The 16,345-nt window shown below is 52.7% G+C and overlaps 1 protein-coding gene across 14 annotated transcripts in view; it reads left to right on the forward strand.

The window, feature by feature from the left end:
* WNK2 (WNK lysine deficient protein kinase 2) overlaps positions 1-16,345 on the forward strand; it is a 112,296-nt gene that overhangs the window by 19,788 nt on the left and 76,163 nt on the right. For all 14 annotated transcript variants that reach the window (XM_066368391.1, XM_066368394.1, XM_066368396.1 and 11 more), the window contains exon 3: positions 16,116-16,288. In XM_066368391.1, coding sequence (XP_066224488.1) covers positions 16,116-16,288 — 173 coding nt within the window. The remainder of the gene's footprint in view (positions 1-16,115; positions 16,289-16,345) is intronic.

Below are 16,345 nucleotides of genomic sequence, written 5' to 3' on the forward strand. Positions count from 1 at the left end.
TGAGAGGGTCATCACTGTCACTCAGCACAACACAGGGATCAGGCCACCCCTCCTCTTTGCCCCTCGAAGTGACAGAGCCCAAGAGGGGGATGTGGTCAGTGGTTTGTGGGTTTTATAGAATTGAGACTCTGTGTTCAGTGAGCATGTCTGGTGCAAACCCTGAAGCCATTCATAGAACAGACATTACCTGGGATGCTTGAGGAATTGGTGCCACTGTCACCATTCTGGGGAGGAGAGCCTCATGGTAGCAGGGCTGCTGCCCAGAGCCCGGTCCGTGACACGGCTTGCCGTGCTTTCTGCTCTTGGCTTCAGGACGTTAAGCAGCCTACCAAGAACTGGGGATGCCAGGAAGGATGAGAAGCTCCCCACACACTCCCACTCCACCCTGAACACAGCCCTGTTCTCGTCGTGGTCACTGGTAGGGGGCAATTCTTTTAAATTCCAGTGTGCCGCCTTTCACCGTTGTCCGGCTCCTAACTGCCCTGAGGACTGTATGACCTTCGTCACCACCACCAGGCTGTCCCAGGAAGTCGATGGTGTCTTGTGACTATAAATAACCGTCCAGTGAGCAGTTCCACACACACACTGGCAGCGCAGTTTTGGACGACTCCCTATGGGGGCCTGAGGGTGCCGAGTGGCGTGTTGTGACTGAGAACGGAGCTCGGTGTTAACCTGCCACCCTCTTACTTGGTGTTCTGAAAAATATTTTGAAAGCAGTAGAGGGAAAAGGTTTTTATAGGGCAGACGTGCCCCCTTCTGCACGAGCTCGTCATCACATGTTCCCTGCACCCTCGTGTGTGTGTGTGTGTGTGTGTGTGTGTGTGTGGTTTACACACATGCAATTGCCAAGCCCAGGGCTGCCTGCATATCTCTGTGGGGGCTTGTGGGGTGTTGCTCAGGAGGGGCAGCTCCCAGGACGGAGTTGTACCTCGCAGAGGGAACAACCCTGTGTTGCACAGTGTGACTGTGCAGGGCTTCCTGTCTGCTTTGCCGAGGGTCACAGGGGTAATGGTGACTCCAGACGAGGAGCCTGTGAGCAGGGTGTGTCCTGCATTCACATTGGCCCAGCCTATGTCTTGCCTTGAAAGGAGGGTCCCTGTGTCAATGGTGAGGAAGCCAATGGTGCCAGTTTGTGAGGGGCCCTTAGCTGGGGTATCATGTACACCCGAGGCATGGTGAGGGAGGGGCTCATCTGTGCCCTGAGGGACAAGGACGACGACACTGACAGTGCTGAGGACTTCTTAGTGCCCTGTGTTCTGGTGAGGAGAGGGTGCTTTGAAGGTGGTGGTGACCCTGACCCTTGTGCCTGGGGCAATGCACTGTCTGCTCCACGTAGGGTCCATCTTGGGAGTGGTGTCCCCAGGTGGTGACCTCCTGCCCTCCTAGGCTGTATTGCTCTTGTCTGTAGACTCGGGGAGGACAAAGGGTGTGGGGGGCGTGGGGCTTTAGTTGGGGGAAGAGGCTCTGAAATGAGGTGGTGGCTGGAGTAAGGCAATGGAGTGTCTCCTGTCCCCGGGCCTGTGCTGGGCACCTGCGAGGGCCTGACTGCTGTCTCTAAGCAGCCCTGCTGAGAAAGAGGTGGAGGGTGGGTACTCTCCTTGTATGTAGGGGTACCAGGTCCTGGCAAAGCTCCTGGATCAGAGTGATGTGTGCACTCCACTCTGACAGACCTGCTTACCATGTGTAGCTCTGCCTCACCTGCCCCAGCACATTCTCAGGAGTCTGCAGGCAGGTTACAGGTTACAGGTCCATGTCCCTGGGCAGGAGCAGGGGGCAGGCAGGCAGGTCCTATTCCTAGGGGGGTTCCTCTGTCTCAGGGATGCTGAGTTGGGGGCACGCCCTATGGTGGGAGCATCCCTCTGTCTCAGGGATGCTGAGTATGGGGTAGGCCTTACGGTGGGAGCGTCTGTCCCTCTGTCTGAGGGATGCTGAGTGGGGGCAGGTCCTATGCCTGCCCAGTACACTACTGTGTCTGTTTTCTGTTTGGGCTGTGTAGGAACCAGACAGACGTGACCTGCCGTCTGTGGTGATGGGTTTAGGGGGACACACAGATGCATGAGGGGCGTGATGATGGCTGATGAGGCCCACCGGGTGCCTAGAAGCTCCCTGGGGGACAGATCCCAGGAGGACATCTTCCTGGGCGGCTGAGGTTGTGACGGGGGTCCTCTTCCCCACACAGGGCTCAGCAGGTGCCTGCCCCTCACATGGAGCTCTTGTGTGAGCCTGGGCATCCTCACCTGTCAGGTGCACTTGGCATGAGTGCCTCACTCTACAGTTTGAAAGTCTTCTTTGGCCGCCGTTACATATTTGTGTAGCTCTTTAAGATGTGATAGAAGACGTGGCTAGGCAAAAATGAAATAAAAATCACCCTGATCTTACAGAATAAAGGGAGGGTCACAACCATAGTTGAGGACGTCATGGGATGTGCGATGTGACCTGACAACATATGACGTGATTTGATGTGTGATGTAATGTGACATGTTATGTAACATGTGGAACATGGCATGTGACGTGGTGCACTGTGTACCCTGTGATGTGGGCCTTTTCAGGTGGGGCATTTGTGACGTGGCTGGTTTCTCCTTGGCCGCTGTGCAGGTTTGCACCAGCCTTCAGTTCCTTCCTTCCTTCCTTCCTTCATTTATTCTCTCACTCTTTGTTCATTGTCCATTCATTCACTCCTTTGTTTGCTAACTTGCTCTCATCCGTCATTTGTGAGGCACCTGCAGACCCTGTGGGGAACCACAGAACAGAGGGATTTCCTTCCCTTTCTCCTGGGGCTGCTGGGTTTGGGAAAAGCCAGCGCCTGGAAGGTGGGGTGGGGGGCGTGGCTGAGGGTGTGAGAGCTGATCCCGCTGCTGTGCTCAGTGTAACTTACCTGCCCCTGTGACTACAGCCTGTGTGTCAGCGGGCAGTGTCCCAGAATGCCGACTTCTCCTTGTCACTCTGTTTCAGCCTGGCCCCTGACCACCCCCTTCCCTGTTGTCCCCTAGGGTTTGGGGCATTCCGGCTCCCACACATCTGGAGTCAGGAAGAGCCAGGCTGGCCAAGGGTCACGTCTGACCTTCCGCGTGTGGAGCTGTTGAGCCTCTCTGAGCCTCAACTTCCTTTCTGTAAACGGGCAGCGTGCACTTGTGTGGGTCAGAGAGTAAGCACCAGGGGCGGAGGTCTTGTCTCAGGGTCACTTTGTGGGCTCAGCGAGTGTCTGTCCAGTAGGTCATGGCTGTCAGTAAATGTTTGCCTGCGGGGAAGGTAGATTTGGGTGTGGAGGAGGGGGCACTCCTCACCCACCAGGGTTTGAGTGACAAGGAAGGACTCCCTGCTTCAGTTCTCCCGCTCTTGGCTGTATGCGGTGTCAGACCTCAGCGTTGCTCACGGGCCTTGGGTGATTCCCTCTGTTGGAGGAGAGACATCACAGGTAGAGGTGGGGAAGCCCCTGTGGGATGCCTGACACAGCTTCTTTGGGTCTTCACTGTGAGATGGGAGGTAGCTTTACCCCCACCTGGGGAGTGAACACACCTGTGTTGAATTGGGGATTCTGTTCTGATCTTAGGAAAGGACAAAAATACTATCTTCCTTAGGTGATCAGGGCAACGAGGAGGGTTGTGCTGCGTAGACACTCCCTGGGAGACCTAGACACCTGGGGAGGGCAGCATGGAGGGTGACAGAGAGCAGGGGCACTGGAGTAGCATGCTCATTTAACTGCTGTATATTTGTAATGTTTTGTCATTATTTCATTTGCGTATCCATGTAATGGTAATTTTAGCAACTGAATGTGGTCTCAGATGGGTTTTCCCTGCAATTGATCAACAATTCTAGGAGCTCTAGGCTTTGGGTCGTTTAGAGTTTGCACTTAGAAAGCTTGTTATGCATTTCTTTGTAAGATTTTTAGTGGTCCCATTAGAGATTACAGTATCTTTGATTATTAAAGTCAGATATAAACTTCTAGGTCTTAGAACATTGAACTCTATCTATCCCCACTCCCTCTGCCCGCCTTTTGTGATACTGCCTGTAAGATTTTCTTTGAATGTTCAATTTTCAGGAGGTTTTTGTTTGTTTGTCTTTTCCTGTAATGTACTTTGGTGTGGTTTCTTCTGTAGTTAACTTCTTGGGGTTTATAGCACTTTTTTTTTTTCAGAGACAGAGAGAGAGTCAGAGAGAGGGATAGACAGGGACAGACAGACAAGAACGGAGAGATGAGAGGCATCAATTATTAGTTTTTCATTGCGCGTTGCGGCACCTTAGTTGTTCATTGATTGCTTTCTCATATGTGCCTTGACCGCGGGCCTTCAGCAGACCGAGTAACCCCTTGCTCGAGCCAGTGACCTTGGGTCCAAGCTGGTGAGCTTTTGCTCAAACCAGATGAGCCTGAGCTCAAGCTGGCGACCTGGGGGTCTCGAACCTGGGTCCTCTGCATCCCAGTCCAACACTCTATCCACTGCGCCACTGCCTGGTCAGGCTCTAGCATTTTTTTTAAAAAAAGACTTTATTTATTGGTTTTACAGAGAAAGGAACTGGGAGCAAGAAGTATCAACTTATAGTTCCTTCACTTTAGTTGTTCATTGATTAATTGCTTCTCATATGTTACTTATTCGGGCAAGCCCAACATTTCAAACCAGTGATCTCAGTGTTCTAGGTCAACACTCTATTGACTGAGCCACCGTAGGCCAGGCTATATATCACTTCTTGAATCTATGTCTGAATTTCTTGCTTTAGTTTTGTAAAATTTTGGGGCATTATTTTTAAATATTGTATTTGTTTCATACTTTATGCCCCCTTCTCCCAAAACTTTATTTACACATAGGTTGGATCTTTTCACTGTGTTCTATAAGTTTTATACCCCCTCCCCCTTATTTTTCATTCATTTGTCTCTCCCATGTTTCAGTCTGTATATTTTTTACTAACATGTCTTCCAGTTTGCTGACTCTGTCTTCAGCTATGTCTAATCTGCTGTTAAACCCATATATTGAGTTCCCAGTTTCTTTTCTTTTCATTCTTTTTTTTGTATGTGTAATAGGGACAGGTAGGGACAGATAGACAGGAAGGGAGAGAGATGAGAAGCATCAATTCTTCATTGTGGCTCCTTAGTTGTTCACTGATTGCTTTCTCATATGTGCTTTTACGAGGGAGAGGGGGCTCCAGCAGAGTGAGTGACCCCTTCCTTAAGCCAGCGACCTTGGGGTTCAAGCCAGTGACCTTTGCACTCAAGCTGGTGAGCCCGTGCTCAAGGTAGCAACCTTGGGGTTTCAAACCTAGGTCCTCTGCAGCCCAGCCCAGTGCTCTATCCACTGCACCACCACTTGGTCAGGCTAGAGTTCCCAGTTTTATAAAAGAAAAATTTTAAAATTGATTTAACAGAAAGAGGAAGGTGGGGGGGGTAGGGGGGGAGAGAGAGAGAGAGAGAGAGAGAGAGAATCATATACATCAATCCATTTCTGTATGTGCCCTGACCGGGGATCAAACTGGCAAACTTTACATACTGGGATGACACTCTAACCAACTAAGCTATTGATGGCCAGGGCTTAAGCTCCCAATTTCATTTCTTAGTTGTAGTTTTCATTTGATTCTTATTCCACAGATTTTTACAGATGGTGGAATATCCATCTTGCTGTTTATTCTCTTGACTGCACCTAACCACAGTAATTTAGGCTCTTTGTCTGATAACCACGATGTTTGGATCCTCTGGGGGTTTGTTGCTATTGTCTGGTTTTTTTCCTCTTGGTTTGTTACCCTGTGGTCTTGTCTCTTGGACTAGAGTAAAACCTGGGCTTTACAGGCTTCCCTTTCTAGCAGGCCCTGTCAGTGTGGAAGCTCTGTCCAGCATCTCATTCTAGTCTAATGGGTAGTGCTGACACTGTCCTGTGGAAGAGTCATGCGAGCCACATGTGTAATACTCAGTTTAATAGCTACATTAAAAGTAGAAAAGAGGCCCTAGTTAGCTCAGCTGGTTAAGAGCATCGTTCTGAAACAACAAAGTTGCTGGTCCCATCACCAGTCAGGACACACATGGGAAGCAACCAAAAAAATGCATGACTGAGTGAAACAACAAATGCTTTTCTTCCCTCTCCCCTCTCTCTCCCTTCCTCTCTCTGTCTCTCTAAAAATCAATAAAAGTTAAGCCCTGGCTGGATAGGTTGGCTGGTTGGAGCATCATCTTGGGGTGCAGAGGTTGTTGGTTTGATTCCCTGGTCAGGGCACATACAGGAGCAGCTCAAGTTCCTGTCTCTCTCTCCTGCCTCTCTCTCAAAAAAAAAAAAAAAAAAAAAAGTCTAAAAGAACTAGTGGAGTTAATTTTAATAATATATTTTCTTTAATCAATGTCTAAAATATTACCTTCTTAAAAAACATGTAGTTAGTGTAAGATTATTAATGAAAAATTTAAATCCCTGTTAAAAAATACTACATCTTAGAAATCGAGCGTGTAGCTGGCACTTGCACTGTATCTCATTTTGGACTAGCCACATGCCAAGTGCTTATAGCTGTTTTCTCAGACTATACAGCTCTAGAAAGGAATGTGCTGCGAGTGTGGGCTAACCCCCCCCCCCCAGGGGGGTCAGACCCGGAGCTGGTGGCTCATTGTGTGCACACACCCCGCTTGCTTGTTGTCTCGTCTGCACCATGGCCCCAAGGCTCTTGTTGGAACTCAGGGAAGAACTAAGAGGTTGTTAGTTCACAGGATTTGGGCAGATGTGAGTTGCAGGGCCATCCCTCATCCTGGGCAACCCTGGGCTTCCATGTTCCTTTGTGGCCCTGATTACATGGGCTGGTTTATCTGCTGATGCTCACTCCCCCCTGCCACATACTCTGGCACAGTGCCTGCCCAGAGGGACGGTCCCCGACCTGCACCCCGGCACAGTGCCTGCCCAGAGGGACGGTCCCCGACCTGCACCCCGGCACAGAGCCTGGCCCAGAGGGACGCTCTCCGACCTGCACCCCGGCACAGTGCCTGGCCCAGAGGGACGGTCCCCGACCTGCACCCCGGCACAGAGCCTGGCCCACAGGGACGCTCTCCGACCTGCACCCTGGCTCAGTGCCTGCCCAGAGGGACGGTCCCCGACCTGCACCCTGGAACAGAGCCTGACCCAGAGGGACGCTCCCTGACCTGCACCCCGGCACAGTGCCTGCCCAGAGGGACGCTCCCCGACCTGCACCCCGGCACAGTGCCTGCCCAGAGGGACGCTCCCCGACCTGCATCCTGGCACAGTGCCTGCCCAGAGGGATGCTCCCCGACCTGCACCCTGGAACAGAGCCTGACCCAGAGGGATGCTCCCCGTCCTGCACCCCGGCACAGTGCCTGCCCAGAGGGATGCTCCCCGACCTGCACCCTGGAACAGAGCCTGACCCAGAGGGACGCTCCCCGACCTGCACACCGGCACAGTGCCTGCCCAGAGGGATGCTCCCCGACCTGCACCCTGGAACAGAGCCTGACCCAGAGGGATGCTCCCCGTCCTGCACCCCGGCACAGTGCCTGCCCAGAGGGACGCTCCCTGTCTTGTACCCCGGCACAGATTGCTCGGGCTGCCCAGGGCCTCTGGACAGGAGACGAGTGAGGTCTAGGCAACTTCTCTCTGGATGAGGGGCTAAGAGGGTTTGGCCATATAAGGCCTTCTGAAGTAAGGGGCATCATGGTCTCCACTTCTCTCCTCCTGAGCACTCAGAGCTGTGGGTCTGGGCCTTCACTGGGGTGGCAGGTGTGCAGGGGTGGGGGTCTGCTTTCTGGGGGAGGATCCACAGAATTTAGCAGATTGTCACAAGAACCTCGCTGCCCTGGGCTTTGCCAGCCTTTGGACCCTGTGTAAGGCTGGGGCAGCTGCCTGATAAAGGGGGGCCCTTTGGCTCTACTGAGAAGGGGTTGTTGACCTGTCAACAGCTTTGCCCTGGGACTGTGGGGTACTGTCTGTCCTGCCCCACCTCTCCCTATAGGCAGGATCCTTGGTTGCAGTATTTGTCTTGCTTCCTGTGTCTATGGTGTGTCCACATCTATCTTTAGACATCTCCATGGAGCACTGACCTGAGGTGGTGCTAGCCTTTCCTAGAAACCGGACATGTGGTGTGGTCAGCTGCAGGGGTGGCTGTGGCCCAGCCTCTACGTGCTGAGCCTCGGGGTCACCTTGGGTGAGTGCTGATGTTCTTGGTTAAGGGCGGTTCCCGGCTGTCCTCTTGACAGTCCAGCGGAGGGATTGACTAGTGGACATGCCCCTACTGGCTCTTGCTTGCCTTTCACACCTTGTTGACCTGCTGCTCTGGCCTACCTGGGGTTAGAGCAGATATGTCCCTGAGGAAAGCCACCATCCCGTGTGGTGTCTGCTGCCCTGGCCGCAGCAGTTTCTCTTATCCTACCTGAGAGGACCTGGTCAAGAGGAGACCATCTCTGCCATGACTGTCCTTGCCCCAGACTGTCCTTGGGGCTGACTCAGGCCTGTCTGTGGCCTGTGTGAGGCCTGAGGTCTGTGGGGGAGGTTCTGTGGGGTAGAGAGCCTGGGCATGGGTAACTCGGGTGGACTTGGGCTTGCTCAACTTGCTCCCACCTCTGAGGATGCTACTGGCCTATGGTTGTGTTTCTGAGCAAATGCTCCCCCAGACTTCCAGACTGCCTGCTCCCACTCAGGCCCTCTTCCTTCTTTTGGGCTCCTCCTTGGTCTGTGCCTGCTGTGTGGTAACAGCTTCCATTGGCCTCCAACTATGGCCCTGTCTGTGCCCATGAAGAGGGTGGTGGGCAGGACTGAGAGGGGTGGGACCGTGCAATTTGCCTGTGACCCATGGCTCTGTTGGGGGCTGGGGCAGAGGCCTTTATCCCAAGGGTATTCTGTACAGAGGCCCGATCTTGAAACTGATCCTCTGGACTCAGGCCAGGGACGAGGTCTCCCAGACAGGTGGGCAGGGGCACTCCTCCCTACCCGGAATCTCACTTTATGGCTGACCCCGCCCAGACCCCAGTGAAAGCCTGGGGATGGGAGTCACCATGGACGGGTGACAGACCACACTGTGTTCATAGAACCTGAGGAGGCCCTCGTGGAGCTGCCAGCTGGTCCTGGAGCATTGCTTGGGTTGGGGACAAACTCAGATGGAGTCTAGCGAACTCCATGATGTGGCTTAACTGGCTCCCTCACCCCGTCTGCCGGCTGGCGTGAGCCCAAGATGAAGTGAACTAGGCTGACCCACCTCATTCTGGCGATAATTAAAGTGCATAGTGGACAGTGTGTGAAACGATTGGGAAAGATGCATGTTCAGTCACATTTGTTACCTGTTTGGTTGACTGCAGACTAATGATTTGTTAAGGTAAACGCAGTCCAGTAAAAGCTGACCCTCAGGACTTCTGACTATAGGAAATAAACTGAAGGTCCAGTTAGCATTGTCTTAGGGCAGATGAGTGTGGTGAGGTGGTCAATAAAAGACTTTCAGGAAAACCATTGCATTAGTTCTGTGGGAGTGGAAATGTCACGTATTTGTGAAACGGCTGGAGAGACAATCAGATTCCATGGGGACCGTTTCAGAGCATTGAGAAAATGTTAATATTTACAGAATGCTGGAAAGGACGTTTATTGTAACTATGTAAACTTGTGACAAAGTAGTATATGGATCCCAGCTTGCATGTAGCAGGGGTGCCTAGTGTCACACTCGCCTACAGGTGGCAGGCAGGGCTGGCCCACCGGAAGGCTGGTGGTGGCTTTGCCTTATGAGGGAAGAGCAGGGGTCCCGGCCTGGCCTTTAAAAGATCAAAGTCCCCTTAAAGACACTAGTGTTGAGTGATCTGGACACTTCCTATCTGTAAAGATAGTATTTATTGCCTGACCAGGCAGTGCAGTAGTGGATAGAGTGTTGGACTGGGATGCTGAGGACCCAGGTTCGAGACCCTGAGGTCGCCAGCTTGAGCGCGGGTTCATCTGGTTTGAGCAAAAGCTCACCAGCTTGGACCCAAGGTCTCTGGCTCCAGCAAGGGGTTACTCAGTCTGCTGAAGGCCCACAATCAAGGCAGATATGAGAAAGCAATCACTGAACAACTAAGGTGTTGAAATGAAAAACTAATGATTGATGCTTCTCATCTCTCTCCGTTCCTGTCTGTCTGTCTCTATCTATCCCTCTCTCTGACTCTCTCTCTGTCTCTGTAAAAAAAAAAAAAAAGAAAAAAAAAAAAAGAAAAAAGTAAGTATTTATTAAAACTGTGAGGGGCCTGGTAGCAACCTTCAACTGTTCTCCTCAGGGAATTACTACCTATCGGCCCCTGTGATAGGGAAGAGGTGAGTGTTGGACAGTGCCTCACCCTCCCTGAGCTGCCTGTCCACTGAGATTTTACCCTTAGCCCTGCCCACGGGATCTTCTTCAGATGTGCTGCCTCAGATGGCAGTGAGGGGCGGCCTCAGATGGCGGTGCGGGGACTCAGCGGGGGCCTCAGATGGTGGTGCGGGGCCTCAGATGGCGGTGAGGGACTCAGATGGCGGTGAGGGACTCAGATGGCAGTGAGGGACTCAGATGGCGGTGCGGGGCAGTGTGGGACTCAGGTGGCGGTGAGGGACTCAGGTGGCGGTGAGGGACTCAGAATGCGGTGTGGGACTCAGATGGCGGTGAGGGGCTCAGATGGTGGTGAGGGACTCAGATGGCGGTGCGGGGCAGTGTGGGACTCAGGTGGCGGTGAGGGACTCAGGTGGCGGTGAGGGACTCAGAATGCGGTGTGGGACTCAGATGGCGGTGAGGGGCTCAGATGGTGGTGAGGGACTCAGATGGTGGTGAGGGACTCAGATGGCAGTGCGGGGCAGTGTGGGACTCAGGTGGCGGTGAGGGACTCAGATGGCGGTGCGGGACTCAGATGGCGGTGCGGGGCCTCAGATGGCGGTGCGGGGCCTCAGATGGCGGTGCGGGACTCAGATGGCGGTGCGGGGCCTCAGATGGCGGTGCGGGGCCTCAGATGGCGGTGCAGGGCCTCAGATGGCAGTGTGGGGACTCAGATGGCGGTGTGGGGCTTCAGAGTTGGGCCTATGGATGCCCACTAGGAGAGGGGTCGGGAGTGACAGAGCTGTGTCCTCTCCATCGGGCCAGTGCCATCCCCGGAGCCCTATTTCTGGGCCGACCCCACCCATGGAGGCCCTGTCCTGGGCTAGCGCTGTGCCTGGAGCTCTATTCTGAGCTGACTTAGCACTTGGAGTCCTGCCCTGGGCTGGTTTCCGTGTAAAGTGACAGGTCTCTCGAAGCTTTTTGGTTTTGATTTATGACCTACTGGGGTGGGAGAGAGGTCCCAGGCCAGGTTGTCACCCCATACTCTATGCTAATTCTGGACACTCTTCTTGTGGCTGTTCATTATTCCTCTGTCATGTATGTGTGGATCCCACCTTCCCCTGGCTGGACTTGGGGGTTCCTGGACAGCTGTGTCTTCCTGGGGTTGGTTGGGCTTTGCCTGGCTGAGCAGAGACAGATACAGAACCCCACTGAGAGCAGCAGGGTGGCCTTCTGGATCTGAGGCCCTCAGCCCTCACTGGTGGGGCTGTTAGAGCAGAGCAGAGGTGACTCCTAGGACACACGAGAGAAACCCTTTCGATCCAGGGCTGCTGTCCTCTGACCATGCTGGTCACCTGACCCACATACCCTCACCCTACTCAGCTGCTTGCCTTCTGGGTGACCTTTGCCAAGCTCTCTTCCTGTAGGAGACGAGAGCCAGCGTTTTCCAGAGTGCTTGTCCTTTGTAATCTGATTGGCTGTCACTATCATTGGGGGGACAGGAGTCACTAATTCAGGCAGCCCCAGGCACCAGGGCTTGTTGGCAGGGAATCTGGTCTAAGTGACCTGCCCACCTGTCTGGGTGCATGAGCGCTGTCACAGTGAGGCCCTGTGGGCAGCCAGAGCCCACCTTCTCACTGCGATACCTCAAGAACAACTTGACTGGCAGGATTTGAGGGTCCCTCGGGGGTCAGGACGTTTCCTCTTGCTCTGATTTATGATGTCCAGTCATCCCAGAACATCAGGCAACGAATTCTCCCCACAAGCAGTGACAGATGCCTGTTCCTGAGGTGGCTGTGCCTCTGTGGACTTCCTGATCTCATGGGGATGACCGACAGTCATCAGTGACCAGGACTTGGGCCAGCTCTGTGTGGGGACACTGGGCAGCACTCTGAGGACACACTAACTGACCTTTTAAATTATCAAGCATGTGTCACGTAGTTAAAAATAGATTAGTGGCTTAGAGTGTAACATAAAGTCTGTTTCCTCCCATTTCCACCCCACACCCCTACCTGCCCAGCTCCAAGAGACGCTGTCTAAGGATCTGACTTCTTTGTTATACCCACGTCTTTGTCACCTTTAGCTGGTACTCATCACAGGAAATGAGACTAGCGTATACAGGGCGCTCTCCCTTCTTACTTGTTAGTTATGTCGTTTATATAACACAACAAGCCTTTGCCCCAAAACTACGACGATATTTTTTTACTTTGCTGCTGGTTGGTGCTGTGACACCGGCCATAGCAATTTATAGTATAAGTGATTCTCTTGTGTTTCCTCTAGAATCAGTGACCAGACCCTTTGCCCGGCCGGCCGGGAACAGGAACTGAAATATCATTGCCCAAAGCCAGCTACCTTGTGGGGCGTGGCATGGGGGTTGGGAGGGACGCTCTGTGTCCTGGTTTTCTTCTCTGGGTTCTGCTAAGTTCGGCTGCAGCTGCGGCTTGTCACACTCCTTCTGCTGCATTGTGCCGTGTTGTGCGGACACACTCCTTCCAGTGACTGTCACCCGAGGGCCTGAGGGTCACCTTTGAGTTCTCCATCTGAGGTTCAGTCCTACGGCTGCTGCGGGTTTGACATGTGCTTTGTTGGGTGCAGAGTTCCAGGCCAGAGCTGGCACTTTGAGGGGCTGCCTTATTGCGCCCACAATTGCCTATGAGAACACCCCCTCATAGACACACACCCTTTCACAGTAGGCGGGGCTCGCTCTCGGGCCCTCAGGAGTCTGCATTTTATTGAATGGGTCTGGTGGTGGATCATTTTTCATTTACTCAACCTGGCCGGGGCCCATGCTTTCATTCTACTATTTTTTTTTTATTATTCAGTGGGAGGAGGGGAGGCAGAGAGACAGACTCCCACATGAGGCCCAACTGGGATCCACCTAGCAAGCCCACTAGGGGGTGATGCTCTGCCCATCTGGTGCGTTGCTCCGTTACTCAGCAACCTAGCTCTTCTTAGCACCTGAGGTGGGGGCATGGAGCCATCCTCAGCGCCCAGAGTCAACTTGCTCCAATCGAGCCATGGCTGCAGGAGAGGAAAAGAAAGAGAAGAGAGTGAGAGAGAGAGAGAGAGAGAGAGAAGTGAGAGGGGGAGCGATGGAGAAGCAGATATATGCTTTTTCTGTTTGCCCTGACCGAGAATCGAACCCAGGACATCTACACGCCGGGCTGATGCTCTACCACTGAGCCAGCCAGCCAGAGTCATGCTTTCATTCTCAGCAGTTCTTCAGCTCAGGGAAATGCTAGTCCACTGTCTCCTTACGCCGGATACCTCTCCTGTCCCTCTGCTTTATGTGTCATTAGGACTTTCTGGTGCTTCTCTATGTCCTGACGTTTCTCTTCTGTTTCTCATGTTTTGTTTTTGGATATGTTCACATTTTAAAAATATTTTTACATTTGAAAAATCGAGCACTGACAGACATGCAATAAAACATATGTTAAGTGTACAAGCAGCTGTACGTGCGGGTGTGACTGTGTACTCTGTTACCTGCACCTTCCCCACCCCAGGGGCGAGCTCTGCTCTGGTTTTGATTCCATAGCTGAGTTCTGCCTTTTCTGGAGTTTGGGGCTGTTGGAAGTGAAGCCACTCTGAACCCCGGGTACCTGTCTTCCATGGGGTGACCCTTTTTATTTTACTCTGCTCCTGGGTGTCAACTGGGATCTTGTGGTTGTAACTGGTGTTTTCCTGGTGGCTCAGGATGCCAAGAGCACCTTTTCATGTGCATATTGGCCATTTCTGCATCTTGTTTTGTGACACATATACCCATTTCTCTTGTGTTATTATTGACTTACACCATTTCCTCTGTATTCTGAATCCATGTCCCATGTTAAATACATGTATTTGGGTACAGTTCCTCCCAGTTGGTGGCTTGACCTTTTATTTTCTTGAATAAATATTTGATGAGTTGATTATTGTCTAGATTAAATGTTACCTTTTTAAAGTACTTATTGTTTCATTGGGTTACGGAATATCTTATTTTGTAGAACATTGAGCTTTCATTTGCAGGAGCTCCTGATTATTCCTTTTTAAGTAGAAACTTTATCTTTTTCTTTTTTTTAAAGAGAGAGATAGATATAGGAAGGGAGAGAGATGAGAAACATCAACTCATAGTTGTGGCACCTTAGTTGTTCATTGATTGCTTTCTAATATGTGCCTTGACTGGGGGGCTCCAGCTGAGCCAGTGACCCCTTGCTCAAGTAGTGACCTTTGGGCTCAAGCCAGTGACTCCTAACTCAAGCTGGTGAGCCCACGCTCAAGCCGGCGACTTCAGGGTTTTGAACCTGGGTCCTCCTTCGTGTCCTAAGTCGATGTTCTATCTACTGTGCCACCACCTGGTAAGGAAGTAGAAACTTTATCTTATTTTTGTGTGTCAGGCTCTTGGTTCCTTATGTGGATGTGAACTGGATGTTTCTGGGTTGTGGTTGTCCCTACATTATATTTTTTGTTGGGGGTGTCAGCTCTGTCAGGGCTGTCTCCTGGTGCTCCTTTGCTCCGCTGGTGCTCATGCTGTCTGGCCCCACTGGTGTGTGGAGATGCAGTGAAGGTTTGTGGCGGGTGGGGCTGGTGGGAGGAGAGTGCCTAAATGCTTATAACACCACTTTGGGTAGAATTTTTTAACCAGATGACCTTGTCTTGATCCCAGAGTACCCCTCTCCTCTCTAGGTTGGTTGGGATCTGGCTTGATGTCCGGATTTGGGCTCTTCGGGAAGGATCCTGGGGTCTTGGCCTGTGCCTCCTTTCAGTTCTGATTTCTCCCTCCCTCCATCTACACGTTCCTCTTCTGTCCTCCTGCAGCTCCTCAGAGCTCCCCCTTCCATGTTCAGTTGTGCTGCTGTCTCCCTAGGGTCCTTCGGGCCAGGTGTGTGCTGTGTGGGTTCTGTGGGCCCATTGGATCAGGACGGATGTGACACCGGGGGCCAGGTCCTCAGGACAGGGGAGAAGGCTGTATGTGGGCCCATGGAGATGAGGTTCATCTGTGAGATGAAGTTAGAAGCAGCAGGCTGCTGGGACAGAGGAGGTGGGGGCTGGGGTGGTGGCCAGTGTGGGTCAGGGTGCAGCCTGTGGGTCAGGGGCTGGAATGTTTTCAGATGTGCTAAGGGTGTTGGGCACAGATGGCCCGAGGCCCAGGAAGGGTGTGTGCCTTGTCCCCAGCAGCGGCCTGGGCTTGGCTGGGACTCTGGTCTTCCTTCTTTGCTCTCGGCTCTGACTTCTCTCCTGGTTTTCTGGTTGTCATCTGCCGTGGTCATGACTTTGTCCCCACAGTCATGTGTAAATTCTTTCTTTCTTTTTTAATTTAAGTGAGAGGAGGGGAAATAGACTCCTGCATGTGTCCTGACTGGGATCCACCCGGCAAACCTCATCTGGGGCTGATGCTCTGCCCATCTGGGGCCATGCTTGCAACTGAGCTATTTTTAGCACCTGAGGTGGAGGCTCCATAGAACCATCCTCAGTGCCTGGGGCTGATGTGCTCAAACCAATAGAGTCATGGCTGCAGGAAGAGAGAGAGAGTGAGAGAGAAGGAGGGGTGGAGAAGTAGATGATGACTTCTGTGTACTCTGACCAGGGATTGAACCCGGGACTTCCACATGCTGGGTTGATGCTCTATCACTGAGCCAACTGGCCAGGGCTAAATTCTTTCTTTGAACCTTACTCCATCCGCAGATGTGCTGGGAATGAGGCCTTGGGTGTTTTTAGGGAGGAAGTGCCTGACAGTGGGTTTTGCGACTGCTCTGGCTCCTGGAGATCTTTTGATGAGCTCCCTGTGTAGGATAGGGTTCCTCATGGTTGGTCCTCCCCCTTGTGCTCCCTGAACTAAAGGAAATGAGGGAGCCGCTGGGCTGGTTCTGCCTAGGACCACCAGGCTCTGTGAAAGGCCGTGCAAGTGCCCCTCTCAGCCATGTGTGTCTCTCTAGGACCGGAAGCTCACTAAACTTGAGCGGCAGCGGTTCAAGGAAGAGGCTGAGATGCTAAAGGGCCTGCAGCACCCCAACATCGTGCGCTTCTATGACTTCTGGGAGTCCAGCGCCAAGGGGAAGCGGTGCATCGTGCTGGTCACCGAGCTCATGACTTCGGGGACACTGAAGACGTGAGCGCGTTGCCTGCCTGGCTGGCCGGGGCCCCAGGGTGGGCTTGGCCCAGGGTG

This window comes from Saccopteryx leptura, chromosome 2, assembly GCF_036850995.1.
Source record: "Saccopteryx leptura isolate mSacLep1 chromosome 2, mSacLep1_pri_phased_curated, whole genome shotgun sequence".
Classification (NCBI taxonomy): domain Eukaryota; kingdom Metazoa; phylum Chordata; class Mammalia; order Chiroptera; family Emballonuridae; genus Saccopteryx; species Saccopteryx leptura.